This window comes from Choloepus didactylus, chromosome 15 (assembly GCF_015220235.1).
Source record: "Choloepus didactylus isolate mChoDid1 chromosome 15, mChoDid1.pri, whole genome shotgun sequence".
In the NCBI taxonomy this organism is placed as follows: domain Eukaryota; kingdom Metazoa; phylum Chordata; class Mammalia; order Pilosa; family Megalonychidae; genus Choloepus; species Choloepus didactylus.
The window spans coordinates 41,960,595-41,981,301 of record NC_051321.1 but is presented as its reverse complement, the minus strand read 5'-3'; the positions used below and the strand labels follow the sequence as shown (position 1 = coordinate 41,981,301).

The 20,707-nt window shown below is 41.2% G+C and overlaps 3 protein-coding genes and 1 pseudogene across 5 annotated transcripts in view; 2 read left to right on the top strand and 2 right to left on the bottom strand.

Moving 5' to 3' along the window:
* Positions 1–6,717, bottom strand: part of KIF11 (kinesin family member 11) — a 111,885-nt gene extending 105,168 nt beyond the window's left edge. The window contains exons 1-2 of one of the 2 annotated variants that reach the window (XM_037803779.1): positions 6,107–6,717; positions 3,212–3,296 (exon numbers count right to left, since the gene is read on the bottom strand). The gene's annotated coding sequence lies outside the window, so the exon portion shown is untranslated. Of the gene's footprint in view, positions 1–3,211; positions 4,630–6,106 lie in introns of those variants that run through there. The other variant, XM_037803778.1, reaches the window with a different exon arrangement.
* Positions 1,175–2,984, top strand: LOC119509886 (annotated as a pseudogene).
* IDE (insulin degrading enzyme) overlaps positions 6,310–20,707 on the top strand; it is a 157,465-nt gene continuing 143,067 nt past the window's right edge. Inside the window, exon 1 of one of the 2 annotated variants that reach the window (XM_037803782.1) lies at positions 6,310–6,482. In XM_037803782.1, coding sequence (XP_037659710.1) covers positions 6,385–6,482 — 98 coding nt within the window. In that variant the 5' untranslated portion in view covers positions 6,310–6,384. The remainder of the gene's footprint in view (positions 6,483–20,707) is intronic. The other variant, XM_037803780.1, reaches the window with a different exon arrangement.
* Positions 9,803–10,332, bottom strand: LOC119509780 (histone H3.3A-like). Its single transcript, XM_037803784.1, has one exon. The coding sequence runs from the start codon at positions 10,226–10,228 to the stop codon at positions 9,818–9,820; it is 411 nt and encodes a 136-aa protein (XP_037659712.1). The 5' UTR covers positions 10,229–10,332; the 3' UTR covers positions 9,803–9,817.

Here is a 20,707-nt window from a genome sequence, read left to right as displayed (position 1 = left end):
AGTTTTCCTCTTAGTTCACTAGCCACTATTTCTCAGTCTTCTTACTGAATCTTCTCTTCTGGACCTCTTGTGCGAAACAAGCACTATACCTAAAAAGGAATAAATGCTCACTTGATTGTGGAGAAGGAAAGAATTTATTCACGATCTTGCAAGAATGGGCATGCAACCAAAATGTGGTGGTTGGTGCTGAACAATAGAACACAGCACTATTTATTCCCTAAGCCTAACAGGCAAGTCCCTCCCCTGTTCCTCCATTGGCTGAATACTTCAGAGGTTACAGCCTATTCCACAGGCCTAACTAACCCACACAAATTTCAAACAAGCAACCCGTGCAAACAAGAAACATTTGAAACAAGTCTCCACCATATACATATATATATGCCCATATAAGGCACTGACACCACTCCTATGCTTACATGGCCTCTTTCTTTTGCTCCTTAATTGCAGAGCTAGTTGGTAACAAGTTATGAGGCTATTTTAGGAGCATCCACCCCCCGAGTCTCCACCTTGCAAGAACAGTGGGTGGATAAACGGGAGGACCGGCCGCCAACTATGGCTTGGCTTCTTGACCCTCTGCCATCCCCGCTGCGATGCCCCCACCCTGTGTGAAAGCTAAACTTAATCTTATTCTCACACTTCTGAACTGTAGGAGGGTTCTAGGGCTTAGTCCTCAGGTTTCATTTCTTCTCCATCTACTCTAACCACTTGGATATTCTCATCCTCCCTCTTGGCTCTAAATACCATCAATCTGCTCTTGAATCTAAAATGTATACCTTCTGTTTCAGCCTCTTTCCTAATCTCTAAATTCTGGATTTGCAATTTCTCACCACTTCCACTCAACCCCCAATCCAAATCAACATCATCTCTCTCTTCAATCAGTGCAATAGTCTCACAACTGGTTTACCCAGTAGCTCCAACCACCTTGTTGAGGAAGCCCCGACCATGGCTTGAAGAGTTTAAAAGAATTGCTTTTCAGATCAACATCTGTGTGCACTCATCCCTAAAAAGCCCAGCCTGAGACTAATCTTGCTTCCTTCCCCCTTTACACTCTCAGCAGTCCTTTGTCCACTTTACACAATAAAGGCATGGAGTGGTTTACTTTCCCAGAATGTAAAAACCTCTGCATTCCAAGCAAAGGAAAAAAATTAAGATACTATAGCTTACTTAGACGTAAATGAGTAATCACTGGGAACAAATGCTCTTAGAAGTCAGAAGGATAGCTTTCTGTATAGCTTTCAACGAAACTGAAGAACTTAAAGCTGTCAGTATAGAGATCTCTGTGATTTTTAGCATATGATGTGGAAGAGTCCAAAGAATTGAGTGACACTGACAGAACTCTATCCATTCTGATCTACTTACATATGTGAACAACATTTATCACTTATATCTACAAAAAAGAAAAATCGAAATATGTTGAGTCTAGCCTCAGTCTAGGAATAGCTAATATTCATACATATGTATACCTGAGCTAATTAAAACTTTAAAAACACCAGCTCTATCCATCTCATTAATACATTTCCAATAAAATTTTAGATTTGAAGTTTAATAATTAACAAATTATTAAATATATTTATGCTGTCATGGTCAACTATATACTATAAGTGTAATATTCAGAACAATTTTTAAACACCTAGAGCCTTAGTGTCTTAAACTTTAATTTAAATTTATATTCATATTTTCATAATAGAGAAGAATGATAGGGTGTCAATAAAAGACTTTCAAGTATATTAGGATAAAATTTTAATAAGGGTCGTAGAATGGAAATACTGGACACAAAGAGAAAACAAATGTTAAAATTTTTCACTGGTAAAAAGGAACTTGCTCCTGTATTTGTGTTTTAAGGAAGGTGGTAGGCATAATATTTAATTTCAATTAGCTAATTTAAAAGAGTGATGCAACAGTTTAACAAAGCTGAAATTTACAAAGTTTCAGAAACCACTTAATTTTTGCAACTGATCTTGTAAGGAAAAACCCACGATGGCTCAGGCAGCGCGCACGCCGACGAGAGGGCACGGGAAAAAGGTAGCTCTCCTGACCAGGGCAGCTCGGCTCTCTGTGGCTATGCAGCAGAGCTTGTCAGCTTGGGGTCCTCCGCCGCTGCCATCGACGCACCCCAGTTCGGAGCGCCTCAGGAGAAAGAGCCCGTTCCCACGCCCCCAGCGCTCTCTCAAGAGCGACCCGGCCGAGCAACCCTGAAGGGAAACACAAGGTCATTTTGTCCCCACCGACTCCCGGGTGAAACTGCCGGGAGAGGCTGCGGAGCCGCGGTCGCTGTCCTCCGAGGCACCGGACGCCGCCACGGTCGGGGCTTCCTCGACAAGGCGGCTGGAGGTGGCCGCACGTTCTGAGCCCACGCTTCCCCGGTCCTCCAGTCTGAGAACGCCCGAATGAGGAGCTGACCGCAGTGAGGGGGACAGATTCGCTGGGGCCGCGGGTTGCAGAAGCCTGAGCCGCTCCTCCCGATGGAGATGTACGACTTTCTTTCCTAGCTGGTCCTGATAGGGAACTCAGGAGTCGGGAAAATAATGCATCCTTTTCGTTTTTCCGTTGATGCCCTTAATACCACTTTTATTTCCATCAGAGTAACAGACTTTAAGATCAAAACGGTTTTATACAAGGAAAGAAACAAGGAGTATCATGCTAGTAGTATATGACATCACCAATGGTAAAAGTTTTGAAAATATCAGCAAATGTCTTAGAAACATAGTTGAACATGCCAATAAAGATGAAGAAAAAAATGTCACGAGGAAACAAGTGTGATACACAATGAAAGAGTTGAACCTAAAGAAAAAGTAGAATAGATTGCAAGGGAGTATGGTATTAGATGTTTTGAGACTAGTGGAAGAGCGAATATAAACATCAAGAAGGTGTTCCTCATTTTAGCTGAAGATAACCTTTGAAAGATCCCTGTATAACAGCCCTACAGTGAAAATGAAGATAGCAGTGGAAGAGGCATGCCTGGCTGGAAGAGCAAATGTTGCTAAGCAGTCTCCTGTTCCATCAATTGCCGCCCACCACCCTGTTCTCTCTTTTTACTGCAGAAGAAACCACTCTGACCACTTTTATCCCTAAACATATATTTTTATTCCTCATCGTAAATCCACCTTATTTGTTCTTTCATCTGTGACTGCTTGCTGAATTTACAATTTTCTTCAAACACAAAAAAATGTATAGAAAAATCATGTCTGACTTCATTTTTAAATATACTCACTCAGCTCACCACTGCATTTCAGTTGTATCATAGTCCAGTTCTTCTTATCAACATTAAAACCTACAGCAATCATTCCAAGCCTATTCTGCAAATTGTATAAGAACAAAAGTTAGAGTTAACAACAACAACAAAACCAATGATGGTAAATAGTTTTTCAAAATTCTTTTAGGTGGGTCAGGTGTAAAAAAGTTTGAAGGCCATTGCCCTAAAGTATCTTCCCCACACAGAATGATCTTCCAAAGACGTAAAGCTAACCTGTCCCTTCCCAGCTCAAAGTCTTTTGTGTGTTTTCTACCACAATTAGAGTAAAATCCAAGCTCCTTCGAAACCCTATAAGGATGTGTGTGATTTGGCCTCTGTGTACTACACTTTCCTGGCTAATTGTACTCCAGTCTTAATGACATTCCTGCTGTTCCTTAAACACATCTTAGGGCTATTTCACTTACTTTCCCACTTGCTTTTACCCATTTCTTCATGTCTTAGTTTCCTGGCTGCTAGGACAAATACCATACTATGGGTTGGCTTAAACAGCAGGAATTTATTGGTTCACAGTTTCAGAGGCTAAAAGGCTTCTTCTTCCTGGGGTCAGTAGCATTCTGGCTGGCTGGCAATCCTTGGGTTCCCCGACTTTCCCAACACGTGGTGATGCTGTCTCCTTTCTCTTCCAGTTCGTTGACTTCTGGTTTCTAACTCCTCCCCACAGCTTTCTTTTTTTTAAGGCCTTCAGTAATAGAATTAAGACCCAACCTGATTCAGTTGGCCATGCCTCGACCCAAAATAGCATCTTCAAAAGTCCTATTTACAAGGGTTTACATCCACAGGAATGGGATTAAGATTAAGGGCACCTGTTTTCCTGGGGCACATAATTCCAGCTACCAAACCCACTCTTTCTCATCATTGTGGCTGGGCTCTGCTCAAATGTTTCCTCCTCAGAAAGGCTTTTCCTGATCATCCTATTTAAAATGGCCTCCTACCAGTTACTTTCTATTCTCTTATCCTGTTTTTCTATTTTTCTTCATAGCACTTTTCATCCTTTATTCATTTACTTGATTATCATGCTTCCCCCACATGGCTGAGGACAGAAACTTTTGTCTTTTTTGTCCACTATTACATCCCCAGCACCTTTAATAGAATCTGACACCTAGAAGGCACTGAATAAATTCATGTCAAGTCAATAAATTAAATGAGTGAGAGAAATTATCACACGTTTTGGAACCAGACAGTCCTGGGTTCAAATTCCAGCTTTACTCTTTTTGTGCAACTGTGGGCAAATTACTTAACCTTGCTAAGCCACAGCTTTCTCATCTCTGGTAAATGTGTAATATCCACTTTAGAGGATGATTATGAAGATTAATGAAGGATCCATGTACAATGCTTAACACACAATAGACTTTCAATATTAGTTTCTTTCCAACCCCCTCCTCTTACTTGAGATTGTATTAAGGTTATCCTTTCTTATGCTGGTACATCCACTCCACCCAGAGGTCGATTTATCATGAAGCTAATGAAATTTAAACTTCAGGGCCCGTCACTTGCACAGGCTCCAGTCTGGGAGTTGCTGGGACCAACAGAGGGGAAGCCACATTGTTCACTAGAAGCATTTTTATGTAAGCATTTCTAATAAATAAAAATAAAATAAATCTCTAAAGAGATTTCAGAAGAAAGGGTCCTGCAACTGCAAGTCTCAATTTGTTATAATTTCTTTCCTAATTCTAAAGAATTAGTTTGATTCTTAATTTTGTATTCATAATTTGTTTCCTCTTTTTAAAAAAAAGTTCCTCAAATTGTACGTTTTAGGCCCTACAAAACCTGGATCCACCCTTGACATCAATGCACGTAAAAATTCCATTAAGTGAGTCCCTTGAGCATAATAAATGTATTCTGAAAGTTGGCATGAACACTATCAGAGCAGCTGCTCCAAGATGCTTGACTAGTACCTCATTGGGTATAACTCAATAATTATTAAAATCACATAATTGCAGACACCACCAGGAGGCTTGCAGTAATTCTGACCTCAATTTTCACCCAAAGGTTAGCCTTTCGGTGAAACTGCTTTGTAAAAAGATCCCTGGTTTTTTGATGAAACATCTACTTTAGTAAGGGATCTTTTTTCTGAATTCCCGTTTGAAGCAATATGATGCAGAGCATGTTTTTTGTTGTTTGTTTTTTTGTTTTGTTGCTGTTTTCCTTTTTCTTTTTCTAGAGCACTGTTTTTGACTGCAGTCTTAGATCGACAACATCACAAACCTAAAAGCGTTTAAGCTGCGGAGTCACCAACCCTAATTCCATTCTTTCTTAGAGACCCCTGAAACATAATCTAAAGCAAAGTTAAGATCCACAAGAACTATTAGGTTGTCACGGATGCAAAGCACTACAAAGCCACGAGGGAGAAAAGTCTTAAAAGTAATGACTTAAGCAGACTGACACTAGTAGTACTACTACTAATATTAGTACTACTTCGAGTAGTAATTTTTACTCTGGATTCAAGAGTCCGTGAGAACCTTGTTTTGTTGTGGCCTTTCCCATCTCCTCCTTGCTCTGAAGAGCCGCTACCTTCCCCAGGATGGAAACTTCCCCCAACGGCCCAGTCTCCCTCTCGCCCAGCCCCGTGGTCTGACTTCCCTAGCTCCTCCCTGTATGTTCCTGCCTTCCACGATCTAGCCGGAGCCCAGCGCGCGGCCCCCGCCTGGAGCCACAGATCCGTTTTCTGTGTGGCCGCCACGCGGGGGGCCCTTGTTCCAACATCTGCACTGCCGAGAGCCCGAGCCAATGGGGACACCTCCGCAAAAATGGGCCCTGGTGCCCTCACAGTATTCATGAGCCACCCCCACCCCCTTACACATACATACATAGATACACACCGTCATCCTCACACATGCACCAGGAATGACCTACCTGCGACCCTCCCCGCCTAGGAAAGCCTGGTTGTTGAGCTCCCGGAGATTCCTCCAGACCCCTTTCGCCTGCCAGTCAGCTAACTCAGACCTCGGCGAGCCGCCGTCCCAGCCCTCTGGGGCTCCAGACAAAACCCGGAGCGCGAGTTTTTCCTCAGCTCCCGGGAGGCGGGGCGGCGGGGCAGCGCGGCGCGACAGGCTGAGCATGCGCAATGCGTAAGGCCGGCTCTCGGCGCAAGAAGGAAGCGTTCGTAGTGATCCCGGCCGCCGCGCTGGGGTATGCGGTACCGGCTAGCGTGGCTGCTGCACTCTACGCTGCCCAGCACCTTCCACTCGGTCTTCAGTGCGCGCCTGCCGCTTCAGGAGCGCATCTCTGGGTAAGTGGAATGAAGGGCCTGGGCCCTCGGGGCCCGCGGGTCACGGTGGTTTGGAGCTCGGGCTGCAAAGTGGTGATTCAGCACTTAAAGCCGCTGCCGCCGCCCCTCACGCCGCGGGTCCCGCCGGCCTGGGACCCGGGTGGCCGAGCTGAAGCCGGCCCAGGGCCCGGAAGGACGGCTTGCCGGGCAGGAGCGAGGGCCCTGGCCCAGAGAGGCCCTCGCCCCTCGGCTGGTGATGGCAGACCCGGGCCGTGAGCCGGGGTTACGGGACGTGTGTCACCGGTGCGGGGGCGGGGGTGCGCAGCGCGCGGGACCCGGGCGTAAACGTAGTAACCCTGGCTCGCTTCCCGGAGCTGCGCGGTGCAGGGTAGTCTGCGTAAGAGGAGCCGGGAGTTCGAGTTGGACTGCCTCTTGCCACGGAGTAGAGAGGTCTGGTGGGTCCAGAGGACCGCTTCTGAACTCCCTCTCAGCCGTTCTTTTCCATATGGGGACTGAGTTTCCAGTACTGTCTGGAAATGTCCTCGTTGGACATTGTAAAAGATTGTCTGCCTCCACCTTATGGAGTAGAGGGATGTTGAGTTTCCCGTTGGGGAAAAATTAGGGAGCCGAGAGAAACCTTGGGATCCTCCACAGCAGCTCCCTTCTTTTACAGCTGAGACAACCGAGGCCCTGAGAGATGATGTGATTTCTCTACAGTTGCAAAGAATGCGCGATTAAGAGCGCAGGTGTTTTGCTGTCCAGTGGTGTGCTTTCTCCACTTCACGACAACCCTGTATACTAGAAATTTTCAGTCTTGTGGTGAATGCGGAATACCCTTTACTGTGAATGGAGAGAGGAGTAGGCAATATTGTCTTACCCTACTTGGATACATTATTTCAAACTCTTCTGGGTTTAATCAATGGTTTCCAGGACCTACGACCTACTTAAGTGCAGGGCGCTGTGATAGACCCTCTGTGTGAGTATGTTGTCTGGCTTCCAAGGAACATCGAGTTGGTTGGAGCGGATTGAGATGCCAGCCAAGGATGTGTTGGAGAAGGATCACAAGATGGGCCAAACAGACCGTGTGTGCCTTAGTAGCACAGTGCAGGTCAGAGAGAGAGAGGAGCCATGGGCTGGCTTTTGAAGGAAAGCCAGGAGAGGTGGAGATGGGGTAATCCATCCTAGGTATGCAGGCAGTTTGTGTTATGGTGATAGTGAGCAGATTAGCCCATCTGAAGGTCTAGAGAGTTTCCTTGGGGAGATCAGGAGGAAACAAGTCCTGGATTATAAGAGTAGAATAATGCTACCCTTGAATTTTAGGTGGGCTTTTTCCAGTGAATAGTAGCCATTAAGTGTTTTTGAGCTGGGGAATGATCTGATGAAACTGGTGGTTTAGGAAATTAGTTTGGTGGCTGTGTGCAGGTCATAAGGGAGTGGAGAGAGACCTGAGGCAGAGAAACCTGTCTTTACTGCTTGAACTAGGATGGTAGCAGTGGTACTTAAAAGGCCTGATGCAAATGAATAATCTGTGGAACTTGTTTTCTCTCCTCTGTTTCCCCCTATTCCTCCAAAATCCACTACAACAGGCAAAAAGATCCTTGAATTTAAGAAGAGAAGTGGGAGTGGTAGGCATATTCAGGGTAATTCTCTCTGCCTTCTTCAGCGTCTTTTGTTTTCAGTTTTCCTTGCTGGTAGGTAGGCTTTAGCTCTGTATTGTCTCCAGCTTCCAGAATTTGTGATTTTAAAGAAAGCATAGATTTTTTTTTTTTAGTTTGCATTAATTATGTTTTTCTCTTAGACCACTCTATTACTGACACCTTGTATTAGTGATGTACATTAGTTCTAGTTCATGTGAGAACTTTCTTATATTTGTGCAATTAACCACAGTCATCATCCACAACAGTTCTGCTGTGTTATACAGTCCCATATTTTATCCTGTGGTTTTTTCTTCTAGTAAAATACATGACTCTATACTTAATCCTTTACTCTAGACTTAATCCTGTCTCCCATACTCACACTCAGCATTGTTAATTGCACTTACAATATTGTGCTACCATCACCTCTATCCATTTCCAAATATTTACAATCAGTCTTACTAAAAATTCTGTACACCTTAAGCATCATCTGCCCATTTTCTCCCTCTTTCTATCTCCTGGTAACCTATACTCTAGATTTTAACTCCCAGAGTTTCCTCATTATAATTTGTTCATATTAGTGAAACAATGCAATATTTGTCCTTTTGTGTCTGGCTTATTTTGCTCAACATAATGTCCTTAAGATTCATCCATGTTGTTGCATGCATTAGGACTTCATTTGTTCTTAGAACTGAATAATATTCCATCATATGTATATACCATAGTTTGTTTATTCACACATCATTTGATGGACACTTGGGCTATCTCCATCTTTTGGCAACAATGAATAATGCTGCTATGAACATTGGTGTGCAAAGGTCTATTCATGTCCATGCTTTCAGTTCTTTTGGGCATATACCTAGTAATGGGATTGCCAGATCATATGGCAATTCTATATTTAGTTTCTTGAGTTACTCCCAAACTTCCTTCCAGAGCAACTGCCCCATTCTACATTCCCACCAGCAGTGAATAAGTGTCCCTGTTTCTCCACATCCTCTGCAGTCCTTGTAGTTTTCTGTTTTTTTTTTCTTTCTTTTTTTTAGTAGTGGCTATTTTAGTGGGTGTGAAATGATATCTCATTGTGGTTTTGATTTTCATTTCTCTAGCAGCTTTTCTTTTTAACCATTTGCATTTCCTCTTTGGAAAATTGTCTATTCAAGTCTTCTGCCATTTTTTTTTTCTTTTTAATGCAATTTTTATTGAGATATAGTCACATACCATACAGTCATCCAGTTTATAGTCAGTTGTTCACAGTATCAACATATAGTTGTGCATTCATCACCACAGTCAATTTTTTGAACATTTTCATTACTCCAAAAAAAAAAAAAGAAGAAAAGTAAAGAACACACAAATCATCTCATATCCCCCCCATTATCCATTTATTTTTTATTTTTTTTTCCAGAAAAATTTAACAGTTTATTTATAATTGTTATAAAGTTGAACTGTTGAAACTTGTTCACTGAAACATTTTGACTTACATTAATGCTTATGTCCCCGCATTTATATTAAAAATTCACACACAAATGAAAATGGAAAAACTGCCAATACCTGATTTCTGTCCCCTATTTTTCCATTCACAATCATATACTTAGGTACCTTTTGACCCCATGGGAAAAAAATATCTAACGTTCAGAACTACCAATAACAGGAAGAAGAGAAAAAAAAAAATTTTTTTTTTTTTTTTTTTTTAAAGAATGAAATGTTTCCCATCAAAGAGGATTCTTAAGCACGTTCTCCACGTATGCGGCGTGCTAGCTGGATGTCTTTTGGCATAATTGTTACACGTTTGGCATAGATAGCACACAGGTTGGTGTCTTCAAAAAGGCCAACCAGATAGGCCTCACTTGCCTCCTGCAAAGCACCAATTGCTGCACTCTGGAAGCGCAGATCTGTTTTGAAGTCCTGAGCAATTTCTCGCACCAGACGCTGGAAGGGAAGTTTGCGAATCAGAAGTTCAGTGGACTTCTGATAACGTCTAATTTCACGGAGTGCCACAGTACCAGGCCTGTAACGATGGGGTTTCTTCACCCCTCCAGTAGAGGGCGCACTCTTGCGAGCGGCTTTTGTAGCCAGTTGCTTCCTGGGTGCTTTACCGCCGGTCGATTTGCGGGCAGTCTGCTTTGTACGAGCCATGGTATATAGACCTCCTTACTTACCCCCCTTCTCCTTCGGCTGGAGCTCGGCGAGCTAGAGGCGGCGCTGGCGTTAGAGAGCGACGGCGGCGCGGCGGCGGCTGCGAACACCTATCCATTTATTTTTTTTTGTCCCCCTTCTTTCTACTCATCTGTCCATACACTGGATAAAGGGAGTGTGAGCCACAAGGTTTTCACAATCACACAGTCACACCGTATAAGCTATATAGTTGTACAATCATCTTTGAGAATCAGGGATACTGGGTTGTAGTTCAAAGTTTCACATATTTCCTTCTAGCTATTTTAATACACTAAAAACTAAAAAGGGATATCTATATAATGCATAAGAATAACCTCCAGAATGACCTCTCCACTCCATTTGAGATCTCTCAACCACGGAAACTATATTTCAGTTTAATTTCTCTTCCCCCTTTTGGTCAGGAAGGCTTTCTCGATCCCATAATGCTGGATCCATGCTCATCCTTGGGAGTCGTGTCCCTCATTGCCAAGGAGATTTGCACCCCTGGGAGTCAGATCCCACGTGGTGGTGAGGGCAGTGGATTTACCTACTGAGTGGGCTTAGAGAGACAGGTCACATGTGAGCAACAAAAGAGCTTCTCTGGGGGTGACTCTTAGGAACAATTATAAGTAGGCTTAGCTTCTCCTCACAAGCCCTAAGAGCAAGAACTTGGCCTGCCACAGTGGTAGTCCCCAATGCTTGCAAGAATATCAGGAATTCCCCAGGTGGGGAAGTTTAACGTTTCCATATTTTCCCCCAGGCCTTCAAGAAGGCTTTGCAAATACTTTTTATTTTCTGCCCAAATTACTCTGGGATGTATTGGGGTTTCATGCTAACCCATACAAAGCAACCAGATCTCACGCCCTATCCAAAATTCCATGTAATTTTGGTATTTGAATAAACTGACCATACAAGTTAAATTATATAGCATGCTACGGAAAATACAGATTTTGCATCTTTGTTCAGAGAATTAAAATATTGTGTTACCATCACACACTATTGTGCTATCCAGTCCATTTCTGGACCTGTACAGTCTAAACATCTCTTCCTTTGGTGTCACACAGATGTTGAGGTTTTAAAACACAGTCAATATCATTCTTTTCCCTTTAGTCTGGTTTATCTTAGTTCTAATCAAGTCCATTTCATTCATATCTTGAATTGAAGTCGGATCTCTTTTTCAGCTTTTTTAACATTTTCTATATGGGGTAATGCTGACATTCATAGCTGCTGAACTCTGGCTCTGAGTCTCGGGTCACACAGGTACCTGAAGTTCGGGGACCAACCAGGTTATACAGCAACAGCTCAGTATCTCAAAATATAGAGATAACTGTTACATCTCATGAATAAATGTGACTGCTCTAAGAGCTTACAATCTAGGAACCTTTACCATAAGCCTTCCCCTGATAACTTCTACTCTCAGATTCAATTCTCAGAGTTTGTATATTATAGTTAGTCCATATTAGTGAGGCATTAGTGTTTTGTTGTTTTTTTTTTAATTTCAATTTGGTTTATTTATTTATTTTTTTTATTAAATCCAGTTTTATTGAAATACATTCACACACCATACAATCATCCATGATATACAATCCACTGTCCACAGTATGATAACATAGTTATGCGTTCATCACCACAATCTATCTCTGAACATTTTCCTTACATCAGAAAGAACCAGAACAAGAATAAAAAATAAAAGTGAAAAAAGAACACCCAAATCATCCCCCATCCCACCCCATTTGTCCTTTAGTTTTTATCCCCATTTTTCTACTCACCCATACACTAGATAAAGGGAGTGTGATCCACAAGGTCTTCACAATCACACTGTCACCCCTTGTAATCTACATTATTATATAATTGTCTTCAGGAGTCCAGATTGCTGGGTTGGAGTTTGGTAGTTTCAGGTATTTACTTCTAGCTATTCCAATACATTAAAGCCTAAGAGGTGTTATCTATATAGTGCATAAGAATGTCCACCAGAGTGACCTCTCGACTCCATTTGAAATCTCTCAGCCACTGAAACTATTTCGTCTCATTTTGCATCCCCCTTTTGGTCAAGAAGATACACTCAGTCCCACGATGCTGGGTCCACATTCATCCCCGGGAGTCATATTCTGCATTGCCAGGGAGATTTACACCCCTGGGAGTCGGGTCCCACGTAGTGGGGAGGGCAGAGAGTTCATCTGTTGAGACGGCTCAGTTAGAGAGAGAGAGGGCCACATCTGAGTAACAAAGAGGTACTTATGGGGAGACTCTTAGGCACCATTACATGCAAGTTTAGACTCTCCTTTGTGGTAATGAGCTTCATAAGGGCAAGTCCCATGCTTGAGGTCTTCTGCCATATTTTAAAAAATATTTTTTATTGTGAAATATAACATATATACAGAAAAGTGATAACTTTCAGTGTACATTTTAACAAGTAGTTATAGAACAAATTTCAAAGAATGTTATGGGTTATAGTTCCACAATTTCGGTGATTTCCTTATTGTGAAATATAACATATATACAGAAAAGTGATAACTTTCAAAATATGATGTAACAAGTACTTATAGAGCAAATTTCAAAGCATGTTATGGGGTACAGTTCCACCTTTTCAGTTATTTCCTTCCAGCTCTTCTAATACCCTAGGGCCTTATATATATATATTTATACAAAGATTCATTATTCATAATCCTTTGTTAAATCCTATCTTGCCTGTTGCTACTCTTCCCTCTCATTTGATCACTGTCTCAATCTTCAGGGATATCTGGGCAGTGACCAACCTAACTTGTTCATAGTGAAAAGGGTGTCAACATTATGGGGAAGGGGGATGCTTGTGGTTTAAGTTCTTGAAGAGGCTGTTACCTCTGGGTTTTGGGACTTATCTGGCATGGGAACACTCTGGAGGTTTTAAATTTCTGAGAAATAAACTTAGTGAGTGAAACTTTTATAGAGCCCCTGATAGAGACCTGGGTATTCTTTAGGATTTTCAGGACTACTGTTGGTCTTGACATACTGTGGCCATTTGGAATATCTAGCTAAAGGTTACATAAGAGTAACCTCAGGATAGCCCCTTGACTCCATCTGAAATCTCAGGCACTGGAACCCCCACCTTGCTACCCCTCCTTTCCCACCTCAAGCCAAGAAGGCCCTCCCCACCCAGCCAATCCCGCGATACTGGGCCAGGCCCATCCCTGGGAGCCACGTCCCACATCGCCAGGGAGACCTCCCCTGGGAGTCACGCCCCATTCAGGGGGGAGGGCAATGAATCCACTAGCAGAGATGACTTAGAGACAGGCCACATCTGAGCAAAAAAAAGAGGCCCTCTGGAAGCCACTTTGAGGCATAACTACAGGCAGGCTCAGCCTCCGCTCTGCAGCCACAAGCCTCACAAGAGCAAGCCCCAAAATCAAGGGGCTGACCCACCAAGTAGGGGGTTCCCAATTTCACATAGCATATATTCTATCAAAGATAAACAGTCAGTGTCTCACTTAGTGTACAATCATCATCACTCTCAGTTTTAAACAATTATCATATCCCAAAACACCCCAAAGCTCTTAACACCCCCTAATTATTTATCCCTAGTATTAGTGTGGCACTACTTAGGTATTCCTATTAAATATAGTCCATAGTATGCAATAGGTAGTTATTCCCATATACCACTCTGTTGTTAACTCTTTGTACAAGTTTCATACCTTAGAAGTAGATCATGCAAGCACTTATTTATATTTGTAGTGCTAATCTGTGGGATACATGCCTTAAAACAACCCCTTTAAATCATGTTCGCCTTCAATACAGCACTGATACTTATAATCCCGTTAAGGAACCATCATCATCCCTGTCCATTCCCATACCCTTAAGTTCAACCTCATTAACAGGTCTTTACATATTAGGTGATCATTCCTCCTTCTCCAGCTTCTGTCTATCTCTAGGTTCCCTATATTCTACATTTTAAGACACTGATTTTACATTATTCAGGGAGTTCATATTAGTGATAACATGACTAATGACATCTCTTTTTGTCTGACTTATTTCACTTGGCATTATATCTTCAAGTTTCATCCATGTGGTCATATGTTTCAGGACCTTGTTCCTTCTTACTGCTGCATAGGATTCCATCATGTACATATACCAAATTTCGTTTGTGCACTCAACTGTTGAAGGACATTTGGATTGTTTCCATCTTTTGGCAATTGTGAATAATGCCACTTTGAACATGTGCGAATATCTGCTCATGTCACTGCTTTCAGGTCTTCTGGGTATATGCCAAGTAGTGGAATTGCCAGATCGTAGGGTGACTCGATATTTGGCTTTCTGAGGAACCACCAAACTGTCTTTCAAACAGCCGGACCATTATAGATTCCCACCAGCAGTGGATGAGAGTTCCAATTTCTCCACATCCTCTACAGCATTTGTAAGTTTCCTATTTGTTTAATGGCAGCCATTCATAGCTGGGAAGGCATGTGGCTGGTGTCTGCTCCGGAGTTCTGGTTTCAAAATGGTTTTCTCCCAGGACATTCCTCCCTAGGCTTCAGCTCCTCAAAAATGTCACTCTTAGTTGTCCTTGGGGCGTTTGTCCTCTCTTAGCTTCTCCGGAGCAAAAGTCTGCTTTCAAAGGCTGTCTCCAAAATATCCCTTAAGCTGAAGCTGCTCTCTCAGCTGTGTGTTCTTCAAAGTGTCCCTCTTGGCTGTCACAAGCTCTCTCCTTCTGTCTGAGCTTATATAGTGCTCTAGTAAACTAATGAAGGCCCATGCTGAATGGGTGGGGCCATACCTCCACGGAAATTATCTAATCAGAGTTATCACCCACAGTTGGGTGGGACTCATCCCCATGGAAACAAACGAATCCAAACGTTCCAACTTAATCAATACTAATATGTCTGCCCCCACAAGATTGTATTAAAGAACATGGCTTTTTCTGGGGTACATAATATATACAAACCGGTACAGATGATATGTGATTGTGGTTTTGATTTGCATTTCCCTAATAACTAGTGAAGATGAACATTTTTCATATGTTTTTTAGCTGTTTGTATTTCCTCTTCAGAAAAATGCCTTTTCATACCCTCTGCCCATTTTATAATTGGGCTGTTTGTACTATCGTCTTTTAGTTATAGGATTTCTTGATATATGCGGATATCAGTCTCTTTTCGGATATATGGTTTCCAAATATTTTCTCCCATTGAGTTGGCTGCCTCTTCACCTTTTTGATAAAGTCCTTTGAGGCACAGAAGCTTTTGATTTTGATGAGTTCCCATTTATCTATTTTTTTTTTTCATTGCTTGTACTTTGGGTGTAAGGTCTAAGAAGCTACCTCCTCTTACTAGTTCCTGAAGATGTTTCCCTATATATCTTCTAGGAGTTTTATGATATTGGCTCTCATATTTAGGCCTTTGATCCACTTTGAGTTACTTTTTGTATAGGGTGTGAGGTAGGGGTCCTCTTTCATTCTTATGGATATGGATATCCAGGTCTCCCAGCCTCATTTGTTGAAGAGACTATTCTGTCCCAGTTCAATGGATTTGTCAAAAATCAGTTGACTGTAGATGTGAGGGTCTATTTCCAAACTCTCAATTTGATTCCATTGATCAATATGTCTATCTTTGTGCCAGTACCTTCTGTTTTGACCATTGTGGCTTTATAGTAGGCTTTAGAGTCAGGAAGTATAAGTCCTCCCACTTCATTCTTTTTTAGAATGTTTTTGGCAATTTGAGGCCCCTTTCCTTTCCAAATAAATTTGATAACTGGCATTTCGAAGTCTGCAAAGTAGCTTGTTGGAATTTTGATTGGAATTGCATTGAATCTTTAGTTCAATTTGGATAGAATTGACATCTTAATGATGTTTAGCTTTCCTGTCCATGAATACGGAATATCTTTCCACCTATTTAGGTTCTCTTTGATTTCTTTTAGTAAAGTTTTATGATTTTCTGTGTGGAGGTCTTTTACATCCTTGGTTAAGTTTATTTGTAGATACTGGGTTCTTTCAGTTGCTGTTGTGAATGGAATTTTTTTCTTGATTGCCTCTTCAGTTAGGTCATTACTAGTGTATAGGAACATTAATGACTTTTGTGCATTAATCTTGTATCGTGCAACTTAGATGAATTTGTTTATTAGCTCAAGTAGCTTTGTCATTGATTTCTCAGGATTTTCCAAATATAGGCTCATATCTGCAAATAATGAAAGTTTTACTTCTTCTTTTCCAATTTGGATGCCTTTTATTTCTTTGTCTTGGTGAATTTCTCTTTTAGAACTTCTAGTACAATGCTGAATAAAAGTGGTGACAGTATGCATCCTTGTCTAGTTCTTGATCTTAGGGGGAAGGCTTTCAATCTCTCACCCTTGAATACTGTGCTGGCTGTGGGTTTTTCATACATGCCCTTTATCATATTGAGGAAGTTTCCTTCAAATCCTGTCTTTTGAAGTGTTTTATCAAAAAGGGATGCTGAATTTTGCTGAATGCTTTTTTAGCGTCTATTGAGATGATCCTTCGATTTTTCCCTCTTGATCTGTCAATTTGTTGTATTACATTGATTGATTTTCTTATGTTGAACCAGTCTGTTTACCTTGAATGAACCCCACTTTGTCATGGTGTATAATTCTTTTAATGTGCCTTTGAATTCGATTTCCAAGTTCTTTGTTGAGAATTTTTGCACCTGTGTCTTTTGCCCATTTTTGAATTGTTTTTTTTTTTTTTTTTTTTGAGTTGTAGGATTTCTTTATATATTCTGGATATTAAACCCTTATTGGATATGTGGTTTCCAAATATTTTCTCCCATTGGGTAGGATGCCTTTTTGCTTTCCTGGCAAAGTCCTTTGCAGCACAAAAGTATTCAATTTTGAGGAGGTCCCATTTAGTTTTTTTCTTTGTGCTTTGGGTGAAAATTCTAAGAAGTCATTGCCATCCACCACAAGATCTTGAAGATTCTTCCCTACATTTTCTTCTAGGAGTTTTGTGGTATTAGTTCTAATGTTTAGAGTTGTTCCACTCCTTTACCTCTGGCCTTTTACTAAACATCTTCACTTTTGTGTTCTGTTTTTTTCAATTTATTTTGAATACCAATTGGTATTTTTATTACATATTCTGTATCCTTCTTTTAAATCATGAGCTGCTCCTTGAGAGAAAGGTATCATACTCTGCTTGGCATACAGTAGATGTGCACATTTATCACATGTGTGAATGAATGAATGAATGGATGGTCTTCTTTCAAAACCAGTTTTCCATGCTGATTTCCTTGGTTTTGCATGTTTGTGTTATCACTATTTTCTCAGATTAGCTTGAAAATTAGAGTGATCTTTGAATCTTTCTCTTTTTCCCTCACTACCTATTTCTAGTCAGTACCAAGCCCTCTTAAGTCTTTCACCTTAAGGTTTCTTGGGAGTTATCTTGACCTTTCCTTACCATCCTGATTCAGGCTGTGATCATTGTCACTGACATCTCACATTGCAAGTTTGGTGATTTTTCTGGTCTCTTGTCTGCTTACTAATTGATCCTGACCACCACTGTCAGAGTAATCCTAATTACCTCTTTTTCCATGCCATTGCTTTGCTCAGACACCACTGATGGTTCTGCACTATTACAGGATCAAGTCTGAACTTCTTTACTTGGCGTTTAAGCATCCCATAGGCTGGCCCTAGCCTAACTTTCCAATTCCCTTTAATCAGATTCACCGATTTGCTGTCTCCTATACAGGACCTTTTCATTCCCAATTCTGGAATACCCTCCTCTCTCTCTTTTTTTTTTTTTTAAATATACTAAACAGTATATTGTTTAGTTTTGTCTGCTTTTGCCCTTTATAGAAATTGTTCTTCCCTTTTTTTCATTTAATATTGTTTTTGAGGCTTGTTCACATAGATATATGAGTTTACTACCAAATGGTCTAGACTAGTCTTATGTGAATGTTATTATTTTCTATTCTGTTGTTGATGGAGATTTGAGTTGTTTCCATTTTTTCCATGTTACAAATAATCCACATTGTTGACATACCCCATTGCCCAATATTTGGACTTCTCCTTCACCTACATTCATTTATTTAGGGCTGTTACTAAATCACATTAAGTGCCATCTCTATAGATTTTGTCCAGTATGGTAGCCACTAGCTACGTGTGTCTATTTAAATTAAAATTAATTAAAATTAAATTAAATTAACAATTTAGATTCTCAGTTTTCCCTAGCTGCATTTCAAGCCACATGTGATTAGTGGCTACCATATTGGACAGTGCAGATATAGAACATCGTCATCATTTGTAGAATTCTATCAGAAGGGCCTGATCTATATTCTGTTGACTCCCAAATGTCTATCTCTAGCTAGAACATTTCCTCTGAATTTCAGATTTAGGTAATAAACTTCCTAATCAATATTTTCCCTTGGATATCTAATAGACATCTTAAACTTATCATGTCCAAAACCTGTTTCCAGGACTTCTTCCCCCAAACTTGCTCTTCCCCACAGTCTTCCCCATCTCAGTTAATGATATCTCAGTTCTTCTACTTGGTTAGGCTAACAGCTTGGCATCCTCAACTCCTTTCTTTTTCTCATATTCTTCATCTAGTTTGCATATAGATCCAGGTTCTGAAGACTTCTCACTACCCCCATTGTCATCACCCAGTCCAAATCACCATCTCTTGCAAGATTACTGTAATAACTGCTGCTGCTGCTTTTTTTTCTTTGTTTTTTTCTTTATTAGAGAACAATCATGCATGAAATACAGGATTCCACAGGATTCCAATATACCACCCTATTATCAATACCTTACATTGGTGTGGAACATTTGTTACAATAGATGATGGTACATTTTAATAATTGTACTTTTAACTATAGTCCATGGTTTAACTTAGGGTTTACAGTTGGTGTAATGTAGTTCCATGGGTTTTTTTAAATGTTTTATTCTGTTTCCATATATATAATCTAACATTTCCCCTTTAATGACATTCAGATACATATTTCAGTTCTGTTAATTACATTCACAATGTTGAGCTACCATCACCACCACCCATTATCAAAACATTTCCATCATTCCAAATAAGTATTCTGTACATTTTTTAAAATTCAGTTTTACTAAGATATATTCACATACTGTACAATCATCCACATTGTACAATCAGTTGTTCACAATACCATCATATAATTGTGCATTCATTATCACTTAATATCTTCTTAACTGGTCTTCTTGCTTCTGTACTTACGTCCCTACATATAACCAATTCTTGTAACCACTGACAGAGTGATCCTTTTGAAATCCAAGTCATATCATATCTCTACTAGGAATTGTTTAAAATCTTGAGGTGGATCCCATTTTGCTCAGATTTAGAGGGAAAGTACTTTTAATGCCCAAGAAGGCTCTATGGGATCTGGCCTCTCACCAGAGTCAAAACACCAGAAATGGATCGGCTTTTATAAAGAGGGTTTATTTGGTTACAAAGTTACAGCCTTAAGGCCATAAAATGTCCAAGGTAAGTCATCAATAGTTGGGTAATTTCACTGGAAGATGGCAAATGGTGTCCGGAAGACTTCTGTTAGCTGGGAAGGCACATGGCTGGCGTCTGCTCCAAAGTTCTGGTTTCAAAATGGCTTTCTCCCAGGGTGTTCCTCTCTAGGCTGCAGTTCCTCAAAAATGTCACTCTTAGTTGCTCTTGGGGTGTTTGTCGTCTCTTAGCTTCTCCAGAGCAAGATTCTGCTTTTTATGGCCATCTTCAAAGTGTCTCTCATCTACAGCTACCCTCTCAGCTTCTGTGCATTGTTTGAAGTGTCCCTCTTGGCTGTAGCAAGCTTGTTTCTTCTGTCTGAGTTTATATAGTGCCCCAGTATTTAATTCAGACCCACCCTGAATGGGTGGGGCAACACCTCCATGGAAATTATCCAATCAGAGTCATCACCCACAGTTGGGTGGGGCACATCTCCATGGAAACACTCAAAGAATTACACTCTAATCGACACTGATAGGTCTGCCCACACAAGATTACATCAAAGATAATGGCATTTTGGGGGACATAATACATTCAAACTGGCACAGGGGAAGATGGAGGAGTCAAAGAGATCTGAGTGACTTTTTGAGCCTGTTTGACTTTGAGATTAGTGCTGAGAGGAGCTTTAGACTAGAGGAGGCCACCAGGGTAGGGAAGACTTGTGGGGAGATTCAGCTGCAGGCAGTAGGAAGAAGTCCAGCCAGGTGAGATGTTAAGTCCTGCCTGGGGAGTGGCTGGTGTTCCAAAGGCACTTCAAGAGACAACAGATGGGTAGGGTGCAGTGTTTGGACACAGTGGTGCATCCTTGTAGGAACTTCAGAGCTGCCTGTTAATATCAGGATGTTAGATAACTTGGGACATCAGGAAGGCAGACAGGACTGAGCAGTCCTTAAGCACCTGGAAAGAGCTCTGGAGAAGAGTCCTTAAGATCAGAACCAAGTTGATGAGTCCTGAGCTGCTCCCAGGGTTTCCTAAATTTCCTCTCTTTAAGGATGGGAATGAATCCAGAGCCTGAGCAGGACTGA

Coding starts and splice junctions, on each gene's coding strand:
- LOC119509780 (XM_037803784.1), bottom strand. CDS start 10,228: ATGGCTCGTACAAAGCAGACTGCCCGCAAATCGACCGGCGGTAAAGCA.